At 42.1% G+C, this 21,333-nt stretch overlaps 4 protein-coding genes across 6 annotated transcripts in view; all 4 read right to left on the bottom strand.

Moving 5' to 3' along the window:
• The window catches only part of LOC103108622 (protocadherin alpha-1-like), a 209,738-nt gene that overhangs the window by 118,865 nt on the left and 69,540 nt on the right, over nt 1-21,333 (bottom strand).
• Nucleotides 1-21,333, bottom strand: part of LOC103108553 (protocadherin alpha-C2) — a 219,943-nt gene that overhangs the window by 168,712 nt on the left and 29,898 nt on the right. The window lies entirely within an intron of this gene.
• Nucleotides 4,415-6,907, bottom strand: LOC132534888 (protocadherin alpha-11-like). Its single transcript, XM_060179574.1, has one exon. The coding sequence runs from the start codon at nt 6,827-6,829 to the stop codon at nt 4,415-4,417; it is 2,415 nt and encodes an 804-aa protein (XP_060035557.1). The 5' UTR covers nt 6,830-6,907.
• LOC132536885 (protocadherin alpha-10-like) lies at nt 16,580-19,003 on the bottom strand. The gene has a single exon (XM_060186363.1). It carries the CDS (start codon nt 19,001-19,003, stop codon nt 16,580-16,582), a length of 2,424 nt encoding a protein of 807 aa, XP_060042346.1.

The raw sequence follows: 21,333 nt of genomic DNA, 5'->3' as shown, positions 1-21,333 counted from the left end.
TTATATGTTGTTAAAGCTTCAGATTTTATTTATCAGTAAAATTACAATGGTAAATACAGCACCTTTACTATAGAGATATGATAATAAGATGTAATTAAATATCTTAGCATGGCCAGCAAAATAGGTCACCTGGAAGGATATCTACTTTGCCATGTTCACTACCCAGGCCCCCACCTGTTGAGGGAAGCTTTGGTACAATGGCATCTTTCTTTCTCTCCCTTTTCCTCTCTATTTCTTTCTTTATCTAAAAAAGTTGGGCTAGTCAATCTTGGATGGACCTTGAAAAATTTATGTTAAGTGAAATAAGTCAGAAACAGAAGGATAAATATGGGATGATCTCACTCTCAGGCAGAAGTTGAAAAACAAGATCAGAAGAGAAAACATAAGTAGAACGTGAACTGAAATTGGCATATTGCGCTAAAGTAAAAGACTCTGGAGTGTGTGGGGGTGAGAATACAGATCCAAAAAGGATGACAGAGGACCTAGTCGGGGTTGTATTGTTATATGGAAAACTGGGAAATGTTATGCATGTAAAAACTATTGTATTTACTGTTGAATGTAAAACATTCATTCCCCAATAAAGAAATTAAAAAAAGAAAAGAAAAAGTTGGGCTAGGGGTAAGTCAGTGTCCCACCAGATTAAGCACACACATGACAGTGCGCAAAGACCCAGGTTCAAGCTCCTGATCCCCACCTGGAGAAGGAAAGCTTCATGGTGAAGCAGTGCTGCAAGTGTCTCTCTGTTTCTTCCCCTATCTCCCCTCCCCTATCAATTTCTCTCTGTCTCTATCTAATAATAAATAAGTAAAAATATTTTTTAAAGTTAGTCTAGTGGTGAAGACACGGCAACTTAAATATGTTTTCCCTTACTGTTCTAAAGTTCCACACATAAGTGAGATCATTCTGTACTGGTCTTTCTCTTTCTGGCTTGTCACACTCAACATGATGCCTTCGAGCTCTGGCCATGTTATTGCAAAGCAGATAAAATAATCATTTTTCATAGCTTTATGACTTTCATGCTGAGGCTCAGAGGTCCTAGGTTCAATCCCAGGCACCATCATAATACAGAACTGCTCTGATCATAATATTAACAAGAAAAGAAGGTGAAATAAAAGATAGAAGGAAAAGTCACAAAATTATAAGATATGGAAAAGGGAGTTTGAAATGAAAATGGTGATCCCAGTGGGGAAGAAGTGATAGGAGGAAAAGGATAAGAGGGCACTGAACTCCAACACTATCAGGATCCTAAGAGAGAGGAGGAAAAAGAGAGACATCTGGATGTAGTAATAGGGTAACAAGTGGCTTGATGGGAAAGAGAGGACTGAACCTGGGGGGAGAAAAAGTGGCAATTATGTAAAAATGTAGACAAGCAGTTTTAGATATGATGGTTAGCCCGTGTCTACAATCTTGGGAGAACTGTGGTGGCTTGCTGGGGGGAGGGGGATTGGGAATTCAGAGCTCTAGTGGTGGGAATGGTGTTCACATGTAATTTTGTAAATCACTAATAAAACAAAAAAATAAAGATATATTACCAGGGGCCGGGTGGTGGTGCACCTGGTAGAACAGGACATTACAGTGGGCAAGGACTTGGGTTCAAGTCCTTACTCCCCACCTATAGGGAGAAGCCTCACGAGTGGTGAAGTAGCACTTCAGGTATCTGTCCTCTCTCTCCCCTTCCACTCAATTTCTCTATCCGAAATGAGTAAATAAAATAAGTGAAAATCTATTTAGAAAAATAAATTAGGGAGTTGGGCACATCAGGTTAAGCGCATGTGGCACAAAGCACAAGGGCCAGCTTAAGGATCCCAGTTCAAGCCCCCGGCTCCCCACCTGCAGGGGAATCGCTTCACAAGCAGTGAAGCAGGTCTGCAGGTGTCTATCTTTCTCCCCTTCTCAGTCTTCCCCTCCTCCATTTCTCTCTGTCCTATCCAACAACAATGACATCAATAACAACAACAATCACTACAACAATAAAACAACAAGGGCAACAAAAGGAAATTAAGATTTTTTTTCCTCCAGGGTTATTGCTGGGCTCGGTGCCTGCACCATGAATCCACCGCTCCTGGAGGCCATTTTTCCCCCTTTTGTTGCCCTTGTTGTGGTTATTATTATTGCCACTGTTGATGTTGTATGTTATTGGATAGGACAGAGAGAAGTGGAGAAAGGAGGGGAAGACAGAGGGGGAGAGAAAGATAGACACCTGCAGACCTGCTTCACTGCCTGTGAAGCGACTCCCCTGCAGGTGGGAAGCAGGGGGCTCGCACCAGGATCCTTACACAGGTCCTTGTGCTTTGCGCCACATGCACTTAACCCACCGCGCCACCTCCTGACCCCCAACACATCATATTTAGAATGAAAGGGAATAAGGATGAAGAAAGGATCCTGAAGGCTGCATTAGAAAAAGAGTCACCTACAGAGGAAAACCCATATGATTAGCAGCAGACTTCTCAACACAAACACTACATGCCAAAAGAGAGTAGCACGATATCTGGTGAGTGCTCAATGAGAAAAGCTTTCAACCAAGACTACTGTATCCTGCTAGACTGTCATTCAGACTAGATGGAGGCATCAAAACCTTCTCAGACAAGCAAAAGTTGAAGGAATCAATTATCACCAACCCTGCCCTAAGTCCTGAAAGGTCTCCTATAAACAATCAGATCACCATATATATATGCCATATATCAAAACACTTTAAAAATCTACAATAATGGCATTAAAATATCTTCAATCTATAATATCAGTAAATGTCAATGGCCTGAATTCACCTATTAAAAGACACAAGTATGAAGATGGATCAGAAAACACAACCCAACAATATGCTGTCTGCAGGAATTCCACCTAACTCAACAAGACAAACACAGACTCAAAGTGAAAGGATGAAAACTACCATACAAGCCAAAGGGCCACAAAAAGGGCAGGAACAGCTATGCTCATATCTGATATGATAGACCTTAAAATAAATAAAATTTGAAAAGATAGGGATGGACATTACTTAATGCTCAGAGGACCAGTCAATCAAGAGGACTTGATTATCAACATTGATGCACCAAAGGAGAGGCCATCTAAATACATCAAACATCTACTGAAAGAGCTACAGCAATATATTAACAGCAAAACAGTAATAGTAGGGGACTTCAACACCCCACTCTCTCAAGTTGACAGATCATCCAGGCAGAAAATCAATAAACAAAGGAGAGTAGTCCGGGAGGTGGCGCACTGGTTAGGGCATTCAACTCTCAAGCATGACGTCCCAAGTTCAATCTCCGGCAGCAGTTTGAATCATAGTGTACCAGAGTGATGTCTGGCTCTTTCTCTCTCCTATAATAATTTCTCATGAATAAATAAAATCTTTAAAAAAAAGAAAGAAAAAGAAACGAAGGAGCTAAATGAAGAGGAAAAGTAGAACTATTAGACATTTCAGAGTAAAAATGGTGATTTTACCGTTTTCAGCCCATCTTGGATGGAGCTTGAAAAAATCATGTTAAGTAAAATAAGTCAGAAACACAAGGATGAATATGGGATGATCTCATTCACAGGCAGAAGTTGAAAAACACAATCAGAAGAGAAAACACTAAGCAGAACTTGGACTGGGGTTGGTGTATTGCACCAAAGTAAAAGACTCTGGGGTGGGGTGGGGGGAGTACAGGTCCAAAAAGGATGGCAGAGGACCTAGTGAGGATTGTATTGTTATGTGGAAAACTGAGAAATGTTATGCATGTTCAAACTATTGTATTTACTGTCAAATGTAAAACATTAATCCCCCAATTAAAAAAGTTTAAATTGAGTATAAATTTAATAGACATCTTTTTTTTACTATATGCACTAACATTTTTCAAGATTCATAGATAAATCATAAGAGCAAATACTAAAATGTAATGACCCATGCCTATTAGACTTATATATCTCATCTATTACTATATGGAAAGGAACACATTTGCAAACAAAAACAAAAACAAAAAGAAACTTCAAACTGAGTGAGGATGATGTAGACAACCAACAAATATTTTTCATTACTTAAAAGATAATGTTATGGGGGGCTGGGCGGTAGTGCAACTTGTTAATCGCACATAATAGGAAGCACAAGAATACTGGTTGGTGGCCGCCTAACCGCCCCCCGCTCCCGATCTGCAGGGGGGTCACTTCACAGGCAGTGAAGTAGATCAGCAGGTGTCTTTCTCTTCCCCTATCTTCCCCTCCACTCTCAATTTCTCTATGTCTTATCAAATAAAATGGGGAAAATAGCCGCCTGGAGCTGTGGATTCAAAATGCAGCCACTGAGTCCCAGCAATAACCCTAGAGGCAAATGGATTGATTTTTTGTTAAAAAAAAAAAAAGACAACGTTATTAAGAAAACATTTTTTAAATATGTATGGTAATCTATTAAAAATTTTTAAGGAAAAAATATCTAATGTTATCAGTAACTTACATCACTGGAAGGATTGAAAGATTCTTCTCCAGACTGTGGAAGACAAGGGCTGAAGGCCATGAGGTCGGCCTTGGGCGGCCCCTCCCCCGAGCACACCCTCTGCCTCCTCTGCTGCGAGTAGGACCAGCTGCCCACCGCGCTGGAGCACACCAGCACCGGCTTGCCCGCCGCGCACGCGCCCTGGCTGGGCGGCGCCGAGCAGCGCAGCGCCGCGTACAGCAGCAGCGTGAGCACCAGCAGGCTGGACACGGCGCAGATGGCCACGATCAGGTAGACGTTCACGTCCACCAGCGCCGCCCGCGCGCCCGCCGCGCCCTCCGCCGCGGCCCGCGACGACGCCTTGGGCGCCTGGCCGCCGTCCACCAGCGACAGCAGCAGCGTGGCGGTGGCCGTGAGCGCCGGCTCGCCGTGGTCCCTGACCAGCACCAGCAGGCGCTGGCGCGCCGCGTCCGCCTCGTCCAGGGCGCGCGCCGTGCTCACCTCGCCCGTGTAGAGCCCCACGCGGAACGGGCTGCGCGCCGCGCCCGCCTCGGGCGCCAGCTCGTACGACAGCCAGGCGTTGTAGCCCGAGTCGGCGTCCACCGCGCGCACCTTGGCCACCACCTGGCCGGCGCCCAGGCCGCGCGCCACCAGCGAGCTGGGGCTGAGCGCGCCCGGGCCGCCGCCGCCGCCGAGGCCGCCGCCGGCCGCCAGCAGCGCGGGCGCGTTGTCGTTCTCGTCCAGCACGAACACCTGCAGCGTCACGTTGCTGCCCAGCGGCGGCGCGCCCCCGTCGCGCGCGCTCACCTGCACCGTCAGCAGCTCCAGCTCCTCGCGGTCCAGCGGCTGCAGCGCGTGCACGCGCCCGCTCTCCGCGTGCACCGACACGTAGCTCGACAGCGCGCGCTCGCCCACGCGCCGCTCCACCAGCGAGTACGACACGCGCGCGTTCTCCCCCGCGTCCGCGTCGCGCGCCGACACCGTGAAGATGTGGCAGCCGGGCGCGTTGTTCTCCCTCACGAACACCGTGTGCTCGGCCTGCGCGAAGGCCGGCGCGTTGTCGTTCACGTCCGCCACCTCCACGCGCACGCTCGCCGTGGCCGACAGCGCGGGCGCCCCGCCGTCGCGCGCCGTCACCACCACAGCGTAGCGCTCCACGCTCTCGCGGTCCAGGGCGCCGTCCAGCACCAGCGAGTAGTAATTCTTGAAGGTGGACACCAGCTTGAAGGGCGCGTGCGGCGACAGGGAGCAGGTCACCTGTCCGTTGGCTCCTGAGTCTCGGTCGGACACGCTGATCAGGGCGATCACGGTGCCCAGCGGAGCGTCCTCAGGTACTGGGAGTGAAAGTGACGTCACCGTCACCTCAGGTGCATTATCGTTGGCATCTAAGATTTCTACCAAGACTGTGCAGTGACCTGCCATTGGGGGGTTACCTTTATCCGTAGCCTGTACTTCAACTTCATAAAATTTGGTTTCTTCATAATCTAAAGTCCCATTGACTTTCACTTCTCCATTGTGTTCATCCAGTGTAAATGCAGGGGTTCCAGTGGGCTTAATCGCTCTCAGGGAGTATGTTATTTCGCCATTGATTCCTTCATCCCGGTCGGTAGCATTTAACTTTAGCACAAAAGTTTCCTTAGCCGCATTTTCCGTCAATTTCACCTTGTATTCTGATTGGTCAAATTCCGGGTCATTGTCATTAACATCCAATACCTGAATGGAGAGTTGAGAGGTGCCTGTGAGCTCCGGCTTCCCCGCGTCTGCAGCAGTCAGTAGTAAGTGAAGTTCAGGAGTTTTCTCTCTATCCAGAGACTTTATTAACGTGAGCGACACTCTTTTAGTCTGCTTACTATTTGTTGGTGAGTCTAAAGAAAAATAATCATTTTGACTAAGTCTGTAGATCAGGAGAGCATTCTCTCCAATATCCGCATCAGAAGCTCCCTCTAGAGGGAAGTGCGATTCAGGTTGCTTTGACTCCCAAATTAGCAGCTTTTGTTCTCCCAGTGAGAATACAGGTGGGTTGTCATTGATGTCCCTCACCTCCACCTCCACATGGAAAACCTGCAGCGGCCTGTCCACGATCACCTCCAGGTGCAGGCTGCACTCCAAGCTCCGCCCGCACAGCTCCTCCCGGTCGATCCGAGAATTCACAAACAAAATGCCATTCTGCAGATTCACCTCCAGAAGGTCCCCGCGCTCTTTGGACGCCACCCGGAACCGGCGCGGCACCAGCTCCGCCAGCTCCAGCCCCAGGTCCTGGGCGATGCGGCCCACGAAGGTGCCGTGTTTGGCCTCCTCCAGGACCGAGTAGTGGACCTGGCCGCTCCCTGCCTCCCAGAAAGCCAGGAGCAGAAGTGAGAATGGCAGACGCCAACAGTCCAATCTCCTTATTTGAGATCTGGACATCTCATATGACATTGACATTCAAAATAAGATCCTTTACACTTACTGTACCAGTGACTTCGATTGCAGTTAAAAATCTCGTTGGATTATTTTAGAAGTTTCAAAGGATCCGTTAAAGGTAGCTTCTGACATGTGAAGCCTTTTTTGTATGCGGAGTGCCAGCCCAAAGGAAGAACACCCCTGAATGAAGTACTTCCTCTTAGCAAAGAGCGACACCTTGTGCCTGAAATTGTGAGTGTTATACACAACATCCAACACGGTTTTAAATATATAACAGGTTTTAAGTTTAGTCCTATAATAATATTTCCAATGTGCTTATTTTCCGGATATTGTGAGTTTAAGTCTTTCTGAAACGTAATAGTATATAGAAAAAGCATTTTGTTCTTAAAATTTTAATTTTTCTTCTTCTGATGTAGAATTATGCAAGTGTTTTTACTTGTTTATGAATATTATTATATATCTATGCCCCACAGTTAGAGGTCCACTCTGTAGGTAGACTTATGAAAAACTAAGTTTAGGCATTTTCTAGATACATATAACTTACATAGAAATACTGTCAAATTTGAATTGTCTTACTTCTAGTCTCCAATGTTACTTTAGCTACAGGGGAATTTTTAAAAAATGAAATTTTAATAACTTGTGCTTAAGTACCTCCAGAGGCAATGGCCATGGGTGCATATTTTATTTTTTCTATGTGGGGATTTGCCTTCTATTCATATGTGTATCTCTTTAGTTTTGTTTATTACTATTTACATTTAATTATGATTTTGTTGCAAACAATTTTATATACATTAAGGAACAATAATAAATTTTATATTTTCAAATTTGGTAGTTTATACAGAATTTACAAAGGAAAAGTCCACTGATTTGAATGAAATTAATACTTCACACAGATTATTCCTTTTGTAAGTTGCATTGCTAACATAAGATACAGAAATGACCCTTGGGGTAATGAGCCAATAATTATTTAAAAAGAGGTCTTTCAACTATAGAATAAGTTTTATCATCATTCAGTGATATAAATAAGTCACTACTAGAAAGTGTCATATTGGTGTTTCCCAATACATTCAATCCAACAGCATTGGTTTTCATACATTTAGTCAGAATATATTCATGAAAATATATTGCTGACTTGTTTCTTGCTTTTAAAAATTTGGACTTGAAATCAATTCTACACAGTGGAAATTGTTTCTTTTCTAAGTGATTGATAATGTGCTAAAAATACAAAGTAACTGAACAATTCAACTTAATGAAAGCAGCCTTAATATTCATGGATATTCAATTTTATAAAATAAGAAGAAGAAAATGGTAACTGGAGTTTTCACTGCCCAAATCTGTGATTTGGTTACCTGCCATCTGTCTGTTTATGTGTGTTGAAGATCCATTGCAAGGCCTCACACATGGGTAGCATGTGTTCCATACTGAGATACATCTTGGCCTTTGTCTTTGCATATGGTTTTGAAACTTCAGAAGACAATAAAGAGAATGCAATGGAAGTTTTGAGTGATACTGATTCACAATAAATATCAGTCCAGCTTGAGTATTTGGTTGTATGGTTTTGATGGTTCACTGTCAATGTAAAAATATTCAATGGCATATGAAAATCATTACTATGTCTACCTGTGTTTTATGTATTCTTTATTCTGAACCACACACATCTCACATTAGAATAATGTATGCTGGACAGGGGTAGATGGCATAATGGTTATGCAAAGAGACTCTCATGCCTGAGGCTCTTTAAGTCCCAGGTTCAATCCCCTGTACCACCATAAGCCAGAGCTGAGCAGTGCTCTGGTTTATTTAAAAAAAAAAAAAAAGAATGTATGCTAAGTTATTTATCTCATTCTATTCTTTAAAATTTATCATTCCAATAATGACAATCTGCTAGAGTTCATAGTAAAAACAAAATTATATCTTAACCTAATAAGGCATATATATGTCACAGCACTGCTCGGCTCTGGCTCTTGGTGATGCTAGGTTAGGGTTAGGGTTAGGGTTAGGGTTAGGGTTAGGGTTAGGGTTAGGGTTAGGGTTAGGGTTAGGGTTAAACCTGGGATCTTAGCGCCTCGGGCAGGAAAGATCATTTACATGTCCACTATGCTGTCTCCTCAGCCCAGCTTATCACCTTTCATGACACCAAATTTTGTTATACATCTGTAAAACAACCAGTCATATCGATCTCTAATCAAATTACAACACTATACTAGATTACATTAAATATGGCATGATATTTAGAAACCTTTATAATTATTTTGGGGAAAAGGAGGCAGTCCTCCAACCACTTCATTATAGAAACTGGAGACTGAAATATTAGATGCAATATGGCACTTTTAGAAGTATATGGATGAACATGAGAAAATTTACCTAAGGGAGATATCATATGTCTAAAACCAGATGTTAATTTAGGAATTACATTCCAAAAATGTGGGGAGGATACATATACTAAAAAATATGGCCACCCAAACGTAAAAGATTTTTATATATTATTTGCATTAATATCCTATATTTTACATGGACATGGGTCTTCCAATAGGCTAGGTGCCAAGAACTCCCATCAAAAATCACTGTTAACAATTATTTTGTAAAACCAGTTGAAAAGAGAGAAGTTTGTGTCTGTCCTTTACTAAACCAGTTTGGTTAGTTTTTTTGTTTTTGCCACCAGAGTGACCTCTGGGGATGGGTGCCTCCACTACAAACCCCACTGTTCCTTGTGGCCATTTTTTCTTTATTTGATGGGACAAAGAGAAATTGAGAGGAGAGGGGGAGATAGGGAGAGAGACAAGATAGATACCAGCAGTAACTGTTTCACCACTAGTGAAGTGTCCCCCATGTAGATGGGGGTAGAAACTCAAATCTGGGTCCTTACACATGCTAATATGTAAATTAAACAAGGGGTACTACTGTCCAGCTGCCTGGGGTTAGTCTTAGGTTCCACCTGTATGTCCTGTTAGTCATATATAAAAATGCCTGTTCACATGGAGTAGTATAGTAAACAAGGACCAGGATTCAAGCCCCTGGCCCCCACCTGCAAGGGGGTAAGCTTCATGAGTAGGAATTTCTCTTCCCCTTCCTTCTCAATTACTATCTCTATTCAAAGTAAATACATATTAAAAATAAAATTAAAATGCATAGTTTAATGTTTCACTATTCCTTATTATTCACTAGTATTCCATAACAGATCTATGGGTTATAGTCAAAGTAAGTGAATAGAAGAGCCTCAGACATTTATTCACTTATTTTGATTATTTCAAACCACATACCATCTGCCTAGAGATAGCCATCTGGTCTCCTTACAAGAGATCAACACTATAAATAGCTTTTCTCAGAAACCTTATAAATATGGGGTCTTGGCATTGATTAAGTGTATTACTGGTTTTTTGAATCTATCATATCTGAGAAGTTGTGCCCCTGAAGCCTCTTATGGGCCTTTTTATTAAGAACATAAAATAGAGAACTAAATCATGAACACATTCTTGGAAATCCAAAGGGCTCTTCAAAATCAACAGATTATATATACTATTCAACATGCACCAATTAAAGCATAGGGCATATTCAATGATGTTCACATTGTACTATCATAATTTACTTAAATAAGAACAGTTATTTGACCACAGATAATTTGTTTATTTGACACAAATATCCCAGACAGTAATAAAATTGCAGCCTAGAAAGATTCTTAAAAAAAAAAAAAATACAAAGGTTTTTGAAAAGAGGTCTGAATGGTGGCACAGTGGGTAAAGTGTTGAACTCTTAAACATGAAAAAAATGGGTGCTTTTTTCCCCCAGTGTTTGAGAATGAACCCAGGTTCTCATATATACTACCACTGAGCAGCCTCCCTAGAGGATTATTATCTGTTCTTTATCTTAGGAGACAGGTGAGAGGGAGAGACAGTATAGCTCCACTCCACCATCTATGGAACTCCTCTGGTGCTGTAGAAATGGACAGCTTTAAAGCTGTTATTAAAGCATACAGCTTTGCAAATCTCTATTAAATGCCTTTTTAAAGTTCAGGATCTGAGAAATAATCATGTTACCAATTATATTTGTCAAAAAGCATTATCTTTATTTACAACATTAAAAGTATAAAGTAGTGGCTCAGAAACAGAGCACATGTTGTGTTATATGTGAAGCCCTAGGTTCACAGTCTGGTACCGCATAAAATGATAGAGCAGTACTCTAATATATCTCTCTCATTCTCTTATCAATAAAAATAAAAAAGTTAAAAGGACAAGTAATTTTGTATTATTTGACTTTTGTGTTCTGCAAAGATACTGGAGACCATAGCTTTCAAATCTTACTCATTAAATGATTCCTCTTATTTGTGTCACTTCCAAATAATTGGTCCTTGTAAGTTGTCCTTCTAAAACAACTATTATTTGCCAGTTGAATAATGTAAATACCTAACTCAATGTAGCATTAAATAAGACAAATGGGCCTCTTGGACAACACAGACAGGAATCATATCCACATAATAGGGGTCACAGAAGGAGAAGAAAGAGAAAGAGGATCAGAAAAAAAAATATCTGAGAAAACAATTGCCCTGAAGCTCCTTTAATTTGTGAAAGGAGGCAGATATCCAGATAGAGGAAGCTGGAGACTTTCGAATAAGAATAACCCAAAGAGATAAACACATGATACATTATAATAAAACTGGCAAATTTAAAAGTTAAAAAGTATCTTAAAAGCAATATGGGAAAAAGCAACTTGTTATATCAAAGAGGAAACTCATGAAGTTATCTGCACATTTTCAACAGAAACTTCAGAGGCCAAATGAGAGTGGCATATTCAGAATGAAGAAAGTTGTTGGTTGTTGTTTTCATTTTTAACCTGAAAAGGTTAACATTCAGAAATGAAAAAAAAAAAAAGATCAAGAGTTCCTAAAGTGTTTCTTACCCAAAAGCTAAAGGAGTGCATCACAATTGAACTGAGCTTGCAGGAAACATTAAAGTACTTCTTTAAATTAGGAAGAAATTATACTATCTAAATAGGTAACTCATACAAAAAAATCACTTGGGGAAGGTAACTATACAGTATAAGTAGTGGATCAATCACTTTTTTAAAAAATTTGAAATGTTTCATAGATACTTTAATATCTATTGCATAGAAATTATGAGTCCTATTCAATCCAACAGATTTTATAGGAAAACAGTTGCTAAGAGAGCAGATTTTAAAATTCTTCACATGGAAAAACTTGTGTTATAATATCTGTTATAATAGTAAACCTTATTGTATATCTATCTGCAATACATACACAAATTAAGTCATTGTGTCATATACTTTAACCTAACACAATGTTAAATGTCATGTATAACTCATAAAACTTGGGTGAACCAAATTACCAAATGTTGTACTACTGTAATTGGTTTTTTAAAATGCTAACATTAAAATAAAGTCTTATGCAATGTTGGGGATCAAACCGAGGGCCTCATGCATGCATGATGCCACTGAGATGTCTGCCTGACCCAATTTTTATTCTACTTTATTTTATATATTTTAAAAGACAACCAGGAGAGGGGGAAAAAGGAAGGAGCAACACCAATGAACTGCTCCACTGTCCATGGAGCTCCACTTGTTTTTGTCCTTGTTGTTATTCATGACAGCCCCGTGTGATGTGTGCATTAAACCAAGAAACTCACTCTTGGAAGGTATGTTCTCCAATGAGTCACTTCTCAGATTCCCCAAATTTAATTTAAATATATAAATGATCAGAAACTATTCTTAGAAAAATAATTTCATCTAACCTAAAAATGTTAACTATGTTCTCAATCTCATTGTGCAAAACTAATAATGAAGAAAACCACAAAGTTTTTTTAAAAAAACAAAATGGAAAAAAGACTTAACCTGTGTACAGCTTGTGTTTTACTGTCCTAAATAGGGATATACTTGATTCAAGCAAAGATAAATTTTAAAATGTTCTATAGTAAATTAAAGAATGACTCTGGAATCTAAAGGAGCTGTATTTAAATGCTATATCTATCATGTACTCTCTCGATGATAGACAAGTTAAGTTTTTGCTTGCTTGTTTTTGTTTTTTGTTAAATCTTCAATTTTTTTTGTCAAGTCTTCAATTCTCACTTTTCCAAATAGAAAAAGAGACAGAGGGAAAGACAATACAACACAAAATATTCTTCCTATGTGGTGGGGACACAGACTTGAACCTGAGTCATATTCTTGGAAAAGAAGGCACACTATCCTAGTGAGCTATCTTGCAAACCCTTCACCACATCTGTCTGTCTCTCCCTCCACCCTCTTGACACCACAGCTGTTACAATGTCTGGGTGCCCGCAAAGCAAATCCGCCCCTCCTGGTAGACTTCTTTTCCCACTCCCCATCTTTTTATTTTCCTTTTTTCATTGATAGGACAAAGAGAAATTGAGGGGGGCAGATATTGAGGGGAAAAGAGAGACCCTGCAGCACAGCTTCACCACCCATACAGCATCCCTTCTGCAAGTGGGGAGTGAGGGCTTGAACCTAGGTCTGTGCACATGATAATGTGTACATTCAACCAGGTGCACCATAGCCTGACCCCAACCATCACCATCTCTTACCTTCTTTTTGTTGCCAGGGTTATCACTATGGCTTAGTGCCAACACTACAAATTCACCATTCTCAATGGCTTTCTTTTTTCTTCCTTTTTAAATTTAAAATATATATATATTTATGTATTCCCTTTTGTTGCCCATTGTTGTGTTATTACTGTAGTTATTGTTGTTGTTATTGATGTTGTTGTTGTTGGATAGGACAGAGAAAAATAGAGAGAGAAGGGGAAGACAGAGAAAGGGAGAGAAACATAGACATCTGCAGACCTGCTTCACCGCCATGAAGTGACTCCCCTGCAAGTGGAGAGCCAGGGGCTCGAACCTTATTCCAGTCTTTGCACTTTGCAGCACGTCCGCTTAACCCGCTGTGCTAGCATCCGACTCCTCCTTTTTTTATTCTTATACTTGATAGGGCACAGAGCACATGAGAGAAGAGAGGAGGTCAGAGTGGACGAGAGAAAGAAACTCTTTACCTTAAGAAGTAATAATTTTTGTTCAATATTTTATTTTGTTCTATATTAAAAACACAAATTCCTATAGATTATTTAGTTTTGTCCCCTGAGTTCTGTCAAAGAAATTGAATCTATGTTGTTTTTATAACTTGGAAACAAGTAATTTTGGTATTAAGTTGAAATAACATCAAGATAGACTGATTTTAAATGATGATGAAAATCAGTGTGCTTATACAAGTTTGATATTGTGTTCTTTATGTAGTATTTTAAAATATAATCTCTCTTCAAAGTTTGCAGAATGTATTCCTTTTTAAACTGAACTTTCTGTTGGATTTTTGAATATTTGAAAGATTTTTTTTTCCTCTTTGTAGGTATTTATTAAAAACTAACTATGGGTGAGCCAATTAATATTTTTATCTTATAGTAAATGGTGGAGATTAACAAAATAGGTAAATCAGGGTAAATTGCTTTCTCTTTAAGAAAGTAATTATAGTAAAAGAATTTATACCTGTTTCACCACTTCTGAACATTATCCTCTGCAGGTAGGGAGGCAGGGAGCACTCTGTATACCCTGTCCTTATGCATGTTAATGTGCACTCTCAACTGGGTGTGCCACCACCTGGCCCCACCATCTCTTACATTTAGAACTTGGATACTCAATATGTACTTTACAATGTGCTATAAGGATTAAATAAAAGGATGTATGGTGAGGGAGTTGGACGGTAGCCCAGTGGGTTAAATGCAGGTGGCGCTTTAAAACAAGGACGAGCATAAGGATCACAGTTCGAGCCCCCGGCTCCCCAACTGCAGGGGAGTCACTTCACAAGCCTTGAAGCAAGTCTGCAGGTGTCTTTCTCTCCCCCTCTGTCTTCCCCTCCTCTCTCCATTTCTCTCTATCCTATCCGATAACAACATCAATAATAACTACAACAATAAAACAACAAAAGGGAATAAATAAATATTTTTTAAAAGTATGTATGGTGACTCTGCCATGCATGTGTAATAAACAAAAATAGCTCTAATTAAATGTTAACTAATGTACTCAACTGAATGCATCACCTGACAGTCTTAGAATATGGCAAATCTATGCAAATCCATGCAATACTGGGTGAGCTATCTCCCTTTCTCTTTTGTGATCTCTTTAAGAAAAAAAATTCACATGATATAGTATTGGGATTAAAAAAAAACAGCTTGCATCAAAGGTATCTGTGACACACTACTGAATTCTGACATGAGGTCATCAGCAACCCTATCAAAGTGGAAGTGCTTTTATAGATGGTTGTTGTGCTTTAATTTTTTAAAAGCAAAGTTAATTTGAAAAATAAGCTGTTTGGTGAACTAGACCAGCAACATTATTATGCTCCGCATGTAAAAAGTCTCTCAAACTCAAGTAAAAAAGAACTATAAATTTCTTCTTTTTATGTATAAAGTTCTTCTTTAAGATATTATCATTCAGGGAGTCGGGCGGTAGAGCAGCAGGTTAAGCAGAGGTGGCACAAAGCTCAACATCCCGCGTAAGGAACCCAATTCGAAGCCCGGGTTCCCCACCTGCAGGGGAGTCGATTCACAGGCTGTGAAGCAGGTCTGCAGGTGCCTTTCTTTCTCTCCCCCTCTCTGTCTTTCCCTTCTCTCTCCATTTCTCTCTGTCTTATCCAACAACGACGACATCAATAACAATAATAACTACAACAATAAAACAAGGGCAACAAAAGGGAATAAATAATAAAATAAATAAAAAAGATATTTTCATTCAACATTATGATAGCAATCATGGAGGACAGAAATATAATCTGTTCAAATAAAACTTTCAAATAAAAAATCAATAATTAGTTTGGAAGACAGCAGCACTGAGTTCTACAGACAATTCAAAAAATTTAATTACCCATGAAAAATTTTAAAAGCCTACCTATAAAAGCTGAAATATAAGCAGAAAATGAGCTTGAAAATGTGAGGGAATTACATATAGAAGTAAATTTATTCTCAATGATAAGGCTGAACCCCCATGCATTGTCTCAAAGTATACCATTAACAATAATAATAGTAATACCTCTTTATAAAATGAAACTACCTAAAGAGTCCATGGGAAGTCGGGCGATAGTGCAGCGGGTTAAGGGCACATGGAGCAAAGCACAAGGACCAGCATAAAGATCCCGGTTTGAGCCCCCAGCTCCCCACCTGCAGGGGTGTTGCTTCACAGGTGGTGAAAGCAGGTCTCAGGTGTCTTTCTCTCCTGTCTTCCCCTTCTCTCTCCATTTCTCTCTGTCCTATCCAACAACAACAATAATAACTACAACAATAAAATAACAAGGGCAACAAAAGGGAATAAATAAAATTTAAAAAAAGAGTCCATGGACATGAATAACAAAGAAGTTTATAGTTAACTACATTATTACATTGTGATAAAAGAATTTTGAATACATAAACATAATGAATGGACAACACCAACTCAAATTTAAAAAATGAATAGAATGAAATTCTGTAAAATTGAAAAATAAAAGATACAAGCCTGACCCATCACCTCCATTCCACAAAAGTGAGGCTTGTCCTCTTCCTGTCACAACTTTCATTTTAAAACAAATTAGTTATCTATTTCTATTTTTTATTACTCCTGTTCCTACCAACTAAGCAATGTTTAAGCTGTGCTCAAGGCTGTGATGAAAAGTAATTTAAAATAACTAATCTTCAAAAAAATTTAACAACAAGCTACTACAGGAAAAAGTAAAATATAAATTGAATTTACAATTCTATGTTGTTGATTGACGTCAGTAGACTTAAATACATCACTGAATCGCTGTACTTACAGTGCCAGAAATGTCCAGTTGCTCTCCATTCTCTCCAGAACTCAAAACAGGGGGAACACTAGGGCTGAAGGCCATGAGGTCGGCCTTGGGCGGCCCCTCCCCCGAGCACACCCTCTGCCTCCTCTGCTGCGAGTAGGACCAGCTGCCCACCGCGCTGGAGCACACCAGCACCGGCTTGCCCGCCGCGCACGCGCCCTGGCTGGGCGGCGCCGAGCAGCGCAGCGCCGCGTACAGCAGCAGCGTGAGCACCAGCAGGCTGGACACGGCGCAGATGGCCACGATCAGGTAGACGTTCACGTCCACCAGCGCCGCCCGCGCGCCCGCCGCGCCCTCCGCCGCGGCCCGCGACGACGCCTTGGGCGCCTGGCCGCCGTCCACCAGCGACAGCAGCAGCGTGGCGGTGGCCGTGAGCGCCGGCTCGCCGTGGTCCCTGACCAGCACCAGCAGGCGCTGGCGCGCCGCGTCCGCCTCGTCCAGGGCGCGCGCCGTGCTCACCTCGCCCGTGTAGAGCCCCACGCGGAACGGGCTGCGCGCCGCGCCCGCCTCGGGCGCCAGCTCGTACGACAGCCAGGCGTTGTAGCCCGAGTCGGCGTCCACCGCGCGCACCTTGGCCACCACCTGGCCGGCGCCCAGGCCGCGCGCCACCAGCGAGCTGGGGCTGAGCGCGCCCGGGCCGCCGCCGCCGCCGAGGCCGCCGCCGGCCGCCAGCAGCGCGGGCGCGTTGTCGTTCTCGTCCAGCACGAACACCTGCAGCGTCACGTTGCTGCCCAGCGGCGGCGCGCCCCCGTCGCGCGCGCTCACCTGCACCGTCAGCAGCTCCAGCTCCTCGCGGTCCAGCGGCTGCAGCGCGTGCACGCGCCCGCTCTCCGCGTGCACCGACACGTAGCTCGACAGCGCGCGCTCGCCCACGCGCCGCTCCACCAGCGAGTACGACACGCGCGCGTTCTCCCCCGCGTCCGCGTCGCGCGCCGACACCGTGAAGATGTGGCAGCCGGGCGCGTTGTTCTCCCTCACGAACACCGTGTGCTCGGCCTGCGCGAAGGCCGGCGCGTTGTCGTTCACGTCCGCCACCTCCACGCGCACGCTCGCCGTGGTCGACAGCGCGGGCGCCCCGCCGTCGCGCGCCGTCACCACCACGGCGTAGCGCTCCACGCTCTCGCGGTCCAGGGCGCCGTCCAGCACCAGCGAGTAGTAATTCTTGAAGGTGGACACCAGCTTGAAGGGCGCGTGCGGCGACAGGGAGCAGGTCACCTGCCCGTTGGCTCCTGAATCTCGGTCCGTTACACTAACGAGCGCGATGACTGTCCCTAGTGAAGTGTCCTCTGGAACAGAGAGTGTCGGTGATGTAACTTGCAGCTCTGGAGCATTATCGTTCATGTCCAAGACTTCTATTAAGACTGTACAGTGACCAAACATTGGAGGGCTACCTTTGTCAACAGCTTCGACTTGAAGTTTCCATAGTTTAGTTTCCTCAAAGTCTATTCTCCCAGTTAGTATTATTTCTCCACTTGCTGAATCTATGTAGAAAAATGTTTTAATATTAGAGGAGACACCAGTTGCAAAGGAATAAAGAATGTCACTGTTTGAGCTATCATCTAGATCTGAAGCATTAAGTCTAATAACTAGTGTACCATTTCTTGCATTTTCCTGTAATTTTACACGATGAACTGCTTTGTCAAACATAGGTGCATTGTCATTTACATCCAGTACTGTGATATGTAGCTCAACTGTGCCTGTCAGCTCAGGTTTGCCCCCATCAGTTGCTTTGAGTATCAAGAGAAACTCCGATGTGACCTCCCTATCTAAAGGTTTTCTTAATACTAGTTCCAGAGGTTTTACGTGTTCATCATTGGTCGGTATTTCCAGCGAGAAATATTCACTGGGGCTCAGTCGGTAAGTCAACAGAGCATTCGCCCCAGTATCTGCATCGGAGGCACCCTCCAATGAAAAACGAGAGTCAAGAGCCCTAGTTTCGGAAATAAACAGATTCTTTTGAGTCTCAGGGAATACGGGCGTATTGTCATTGATGTCCCTCACCTCCACCTCCACATGGAAAACCTGCAGCGGCCTGTCCACGATCACCTCCAGGTGCAGGCTGCACTCCAAGCTCCGCCCGCACAGCTCCTCCCGGTCGATCCGAGAATTCACAAACAAAATGCCATTCTGCAGATTCACCTCCAGAAGGTCCCCGCGCTCTTTGGACGCCACCCGGAACCGGCGCGGCACCAGCTCCGCCAGCTCCAGCCCCAGGTCCTGGGCGATGCGGCCCACGAAGGTGCCGTGTTTGGCCTCCTCCAGGACCGAGTAGTGGACCTGGCCGCTCCCTGCCTCCCAGAAAGCCAGGAGCAGAAGTGAGAATGGCAGGAGTGAGGGTTCCTGGCCACCTAATGCTGCAGCTAACATCATTACCTTTCTTCTGGTAAGTCAGTATTTCATAACTAGAAAAATGTAGTCCTTTGAGAGCTCTCTTTTTCAGTTGTTCCTGGGATTCCAGCTGATCTTTACAATAAAACAGATTGTATATCCTTAAAGCACCGGAACAAGGAAGTCTTTCTGTCAAGGGTAATCATAATTTTCAGCTCGATCATCTCTCCTTAGAGAACAACGACATCCTGTGGTTCAAAATGGAAGTGCGTTTGCGTTTATTGCCTCATTTACATTGCTGCTTTTGTTATTCCTTCATATATGTACGTCGTTTTGAGAATGAGGGATTTTAGTTTGCCATTAGAAGTTCTGGGGGTGGGTGGGAATTGTGTGTAAATGTACTCCTCTCATCTTATAGTCTTGTCAATATTTCCATTTTATAAATAATTTTTTTAGTGAATAGAAAAAATCTTCATTTATGATTACTGGCTTTTAATTGTGGTTTTATTTCATAAATCAGAAATTTGAGTTGTTTCCAAATCATTAGGAGAGGAGATAAAATAGTCTACAGGACAGTTGTTGACACATGGGTACAATTTTATCTTTGTGACAGGTATTTGCAAAACACTCAACTTAAGTCCCTCTTCACCATTATGCTGAGTTTTTTTTTTAATCTTGGTATATTCCTCTAACAGAAACGAGTGCACTATTGTGTCTAAACATGGATATTTCATATTTGTATATTTTACTGATACTATTCTTAGATATCTAGATCACTTTGAAATTATCTCTTATAGCATGCATCGCATTGTGAACACTACAGTTTTCTATTATGTAATCCTTATGTTTGTTACATTTTCCCTAACATTTTGTCCAATTGTGAAAGGAAAACTCAAGATATGTTATCTAAGTTACCACCTAGCATATAACGGTACTTCGAATCAATGTTAATACGTAAGATACTAATCCGTTTATCCAAATACTTGTTTTGTTTTGATATTAATGAATTTACCAAGGACTGAGCTCTGCAAATATGAAATATATTTACCTTTGTCTCATTTTAAGGCTTCCTCCTCAATCACTGAACTGGCTGAAGATGAGTTTCGTAGTTGCCTTCCTAAGTGATAACTTTAAATTACATTATTCTGGGAGTTGGGCTGTAGCGCAGGGGGTTAAGCGTAGGTGGCGCAAAGCACAAGGACTGGCATAAGGATACCGGTTCAAACCCCGGCTCCCCACCTGCAGGGGAGTCGCTTCACAGGTGGTGAAGCAGGTCTGCAGCTGTGTATCTTTCTCTCCTCCTCTCTGTCTTCCCCTCCTCTCTCCATTTTTCTCTGTCCTATCCAACAACGACAACAACAATAATAACTACAACAATAAAACAACAAGGGCAACAAAAGGGAATAAATAAAATAAATATTAAAAAATAATAAAATAAATTACATTATTCCTATTATTTGTAATGTTGATCTTTATTTTTTCTTTTACCATTTTATTAGGTTGTAATGATTTAACAGTACAGTTGTTGATAAGTGTTGATCTTTCTAGAAACAAAAGATCAAATTTCAAGTTATAGTTGTCTTTTTTAAATATCCATCTTACATTAGAATTTGGTTTAAAAGGTTACAGTAGTATTTTAAATTTATTCATTCAATTTTGTTATCCTATCATCTTAAACATGAAAAAACATTGAAATTTTAATGCAAATACCTATCAATTGCAATAAATTTTTACCAGTGTTGCCTGAAGAAAGAAAATTATTTGAATAATTCTCAAAATTGCTATGGAAGCAGCCACCTAGTGTCTGAAGTCCATTCAGTAACTTGGCAGCCATGAGAAAAATCCCAAAAGTTTTTTTACTAATAAAATGTAAGTGGTAGGGCCAGGTCATGATGCACCTGGTTGAGTGCACACATTATAATACCCAAGGACCTAAGTTCACGCCCCTGGTCTCCACTTGCAAGACAGAAGCTTCACAAGTGGTCAAACAGAGCTGCAGGATTCTGTCTCCCTCTTAATTTCCCCTCCCTTCTCAATTTCTCTGTCTCTATCCAAAATAAATAAAGTTTTTTTAAAGTGTAAATGGTTAATTAAGCAAATCTTAGGTCTTATGTAACAGGGAACCTCCATCTTCATTTTGGACACTTTAAAAATAGTAATTCAGGGGCTGGGTCGTAGCATACCAGGTTAAGCACACATAGTACAAAGTGCAAGGACCCGGGCAAGGATCCTAGTTCAAGCCCCTGTTTCCCCACCTGCAGGTAGGTAACTTCACAAGTGGTTAAACAGGTCTGCAGGTATCTTTCTCTCTCCCTATCTCCCCCTCCCCTCTCAATTTCTCTCGTCTTATCCAACAACATCAGCAACAA

This window comes from Erinaceus europaeus, chromosome 2 (genome assembly GCF_950295315.1).
Source record: "Erinaceus europaeus chromosome 2, mEriEur2.1, whole genome shotgun sequence".
In the NCBI taxonomy this organism is placed as follows: domain Eukaryota; kingdom Metazoa; phylum Chordata; class Mammalia; order Eulipotyphla; family Erinaceidae; genus Erinaceus; species Erinaceus europaeus.
Note: the sequence above shows the minus strand (reverse complement) of the source record. Positions and strands in the feature narration are given on the sequence as shown.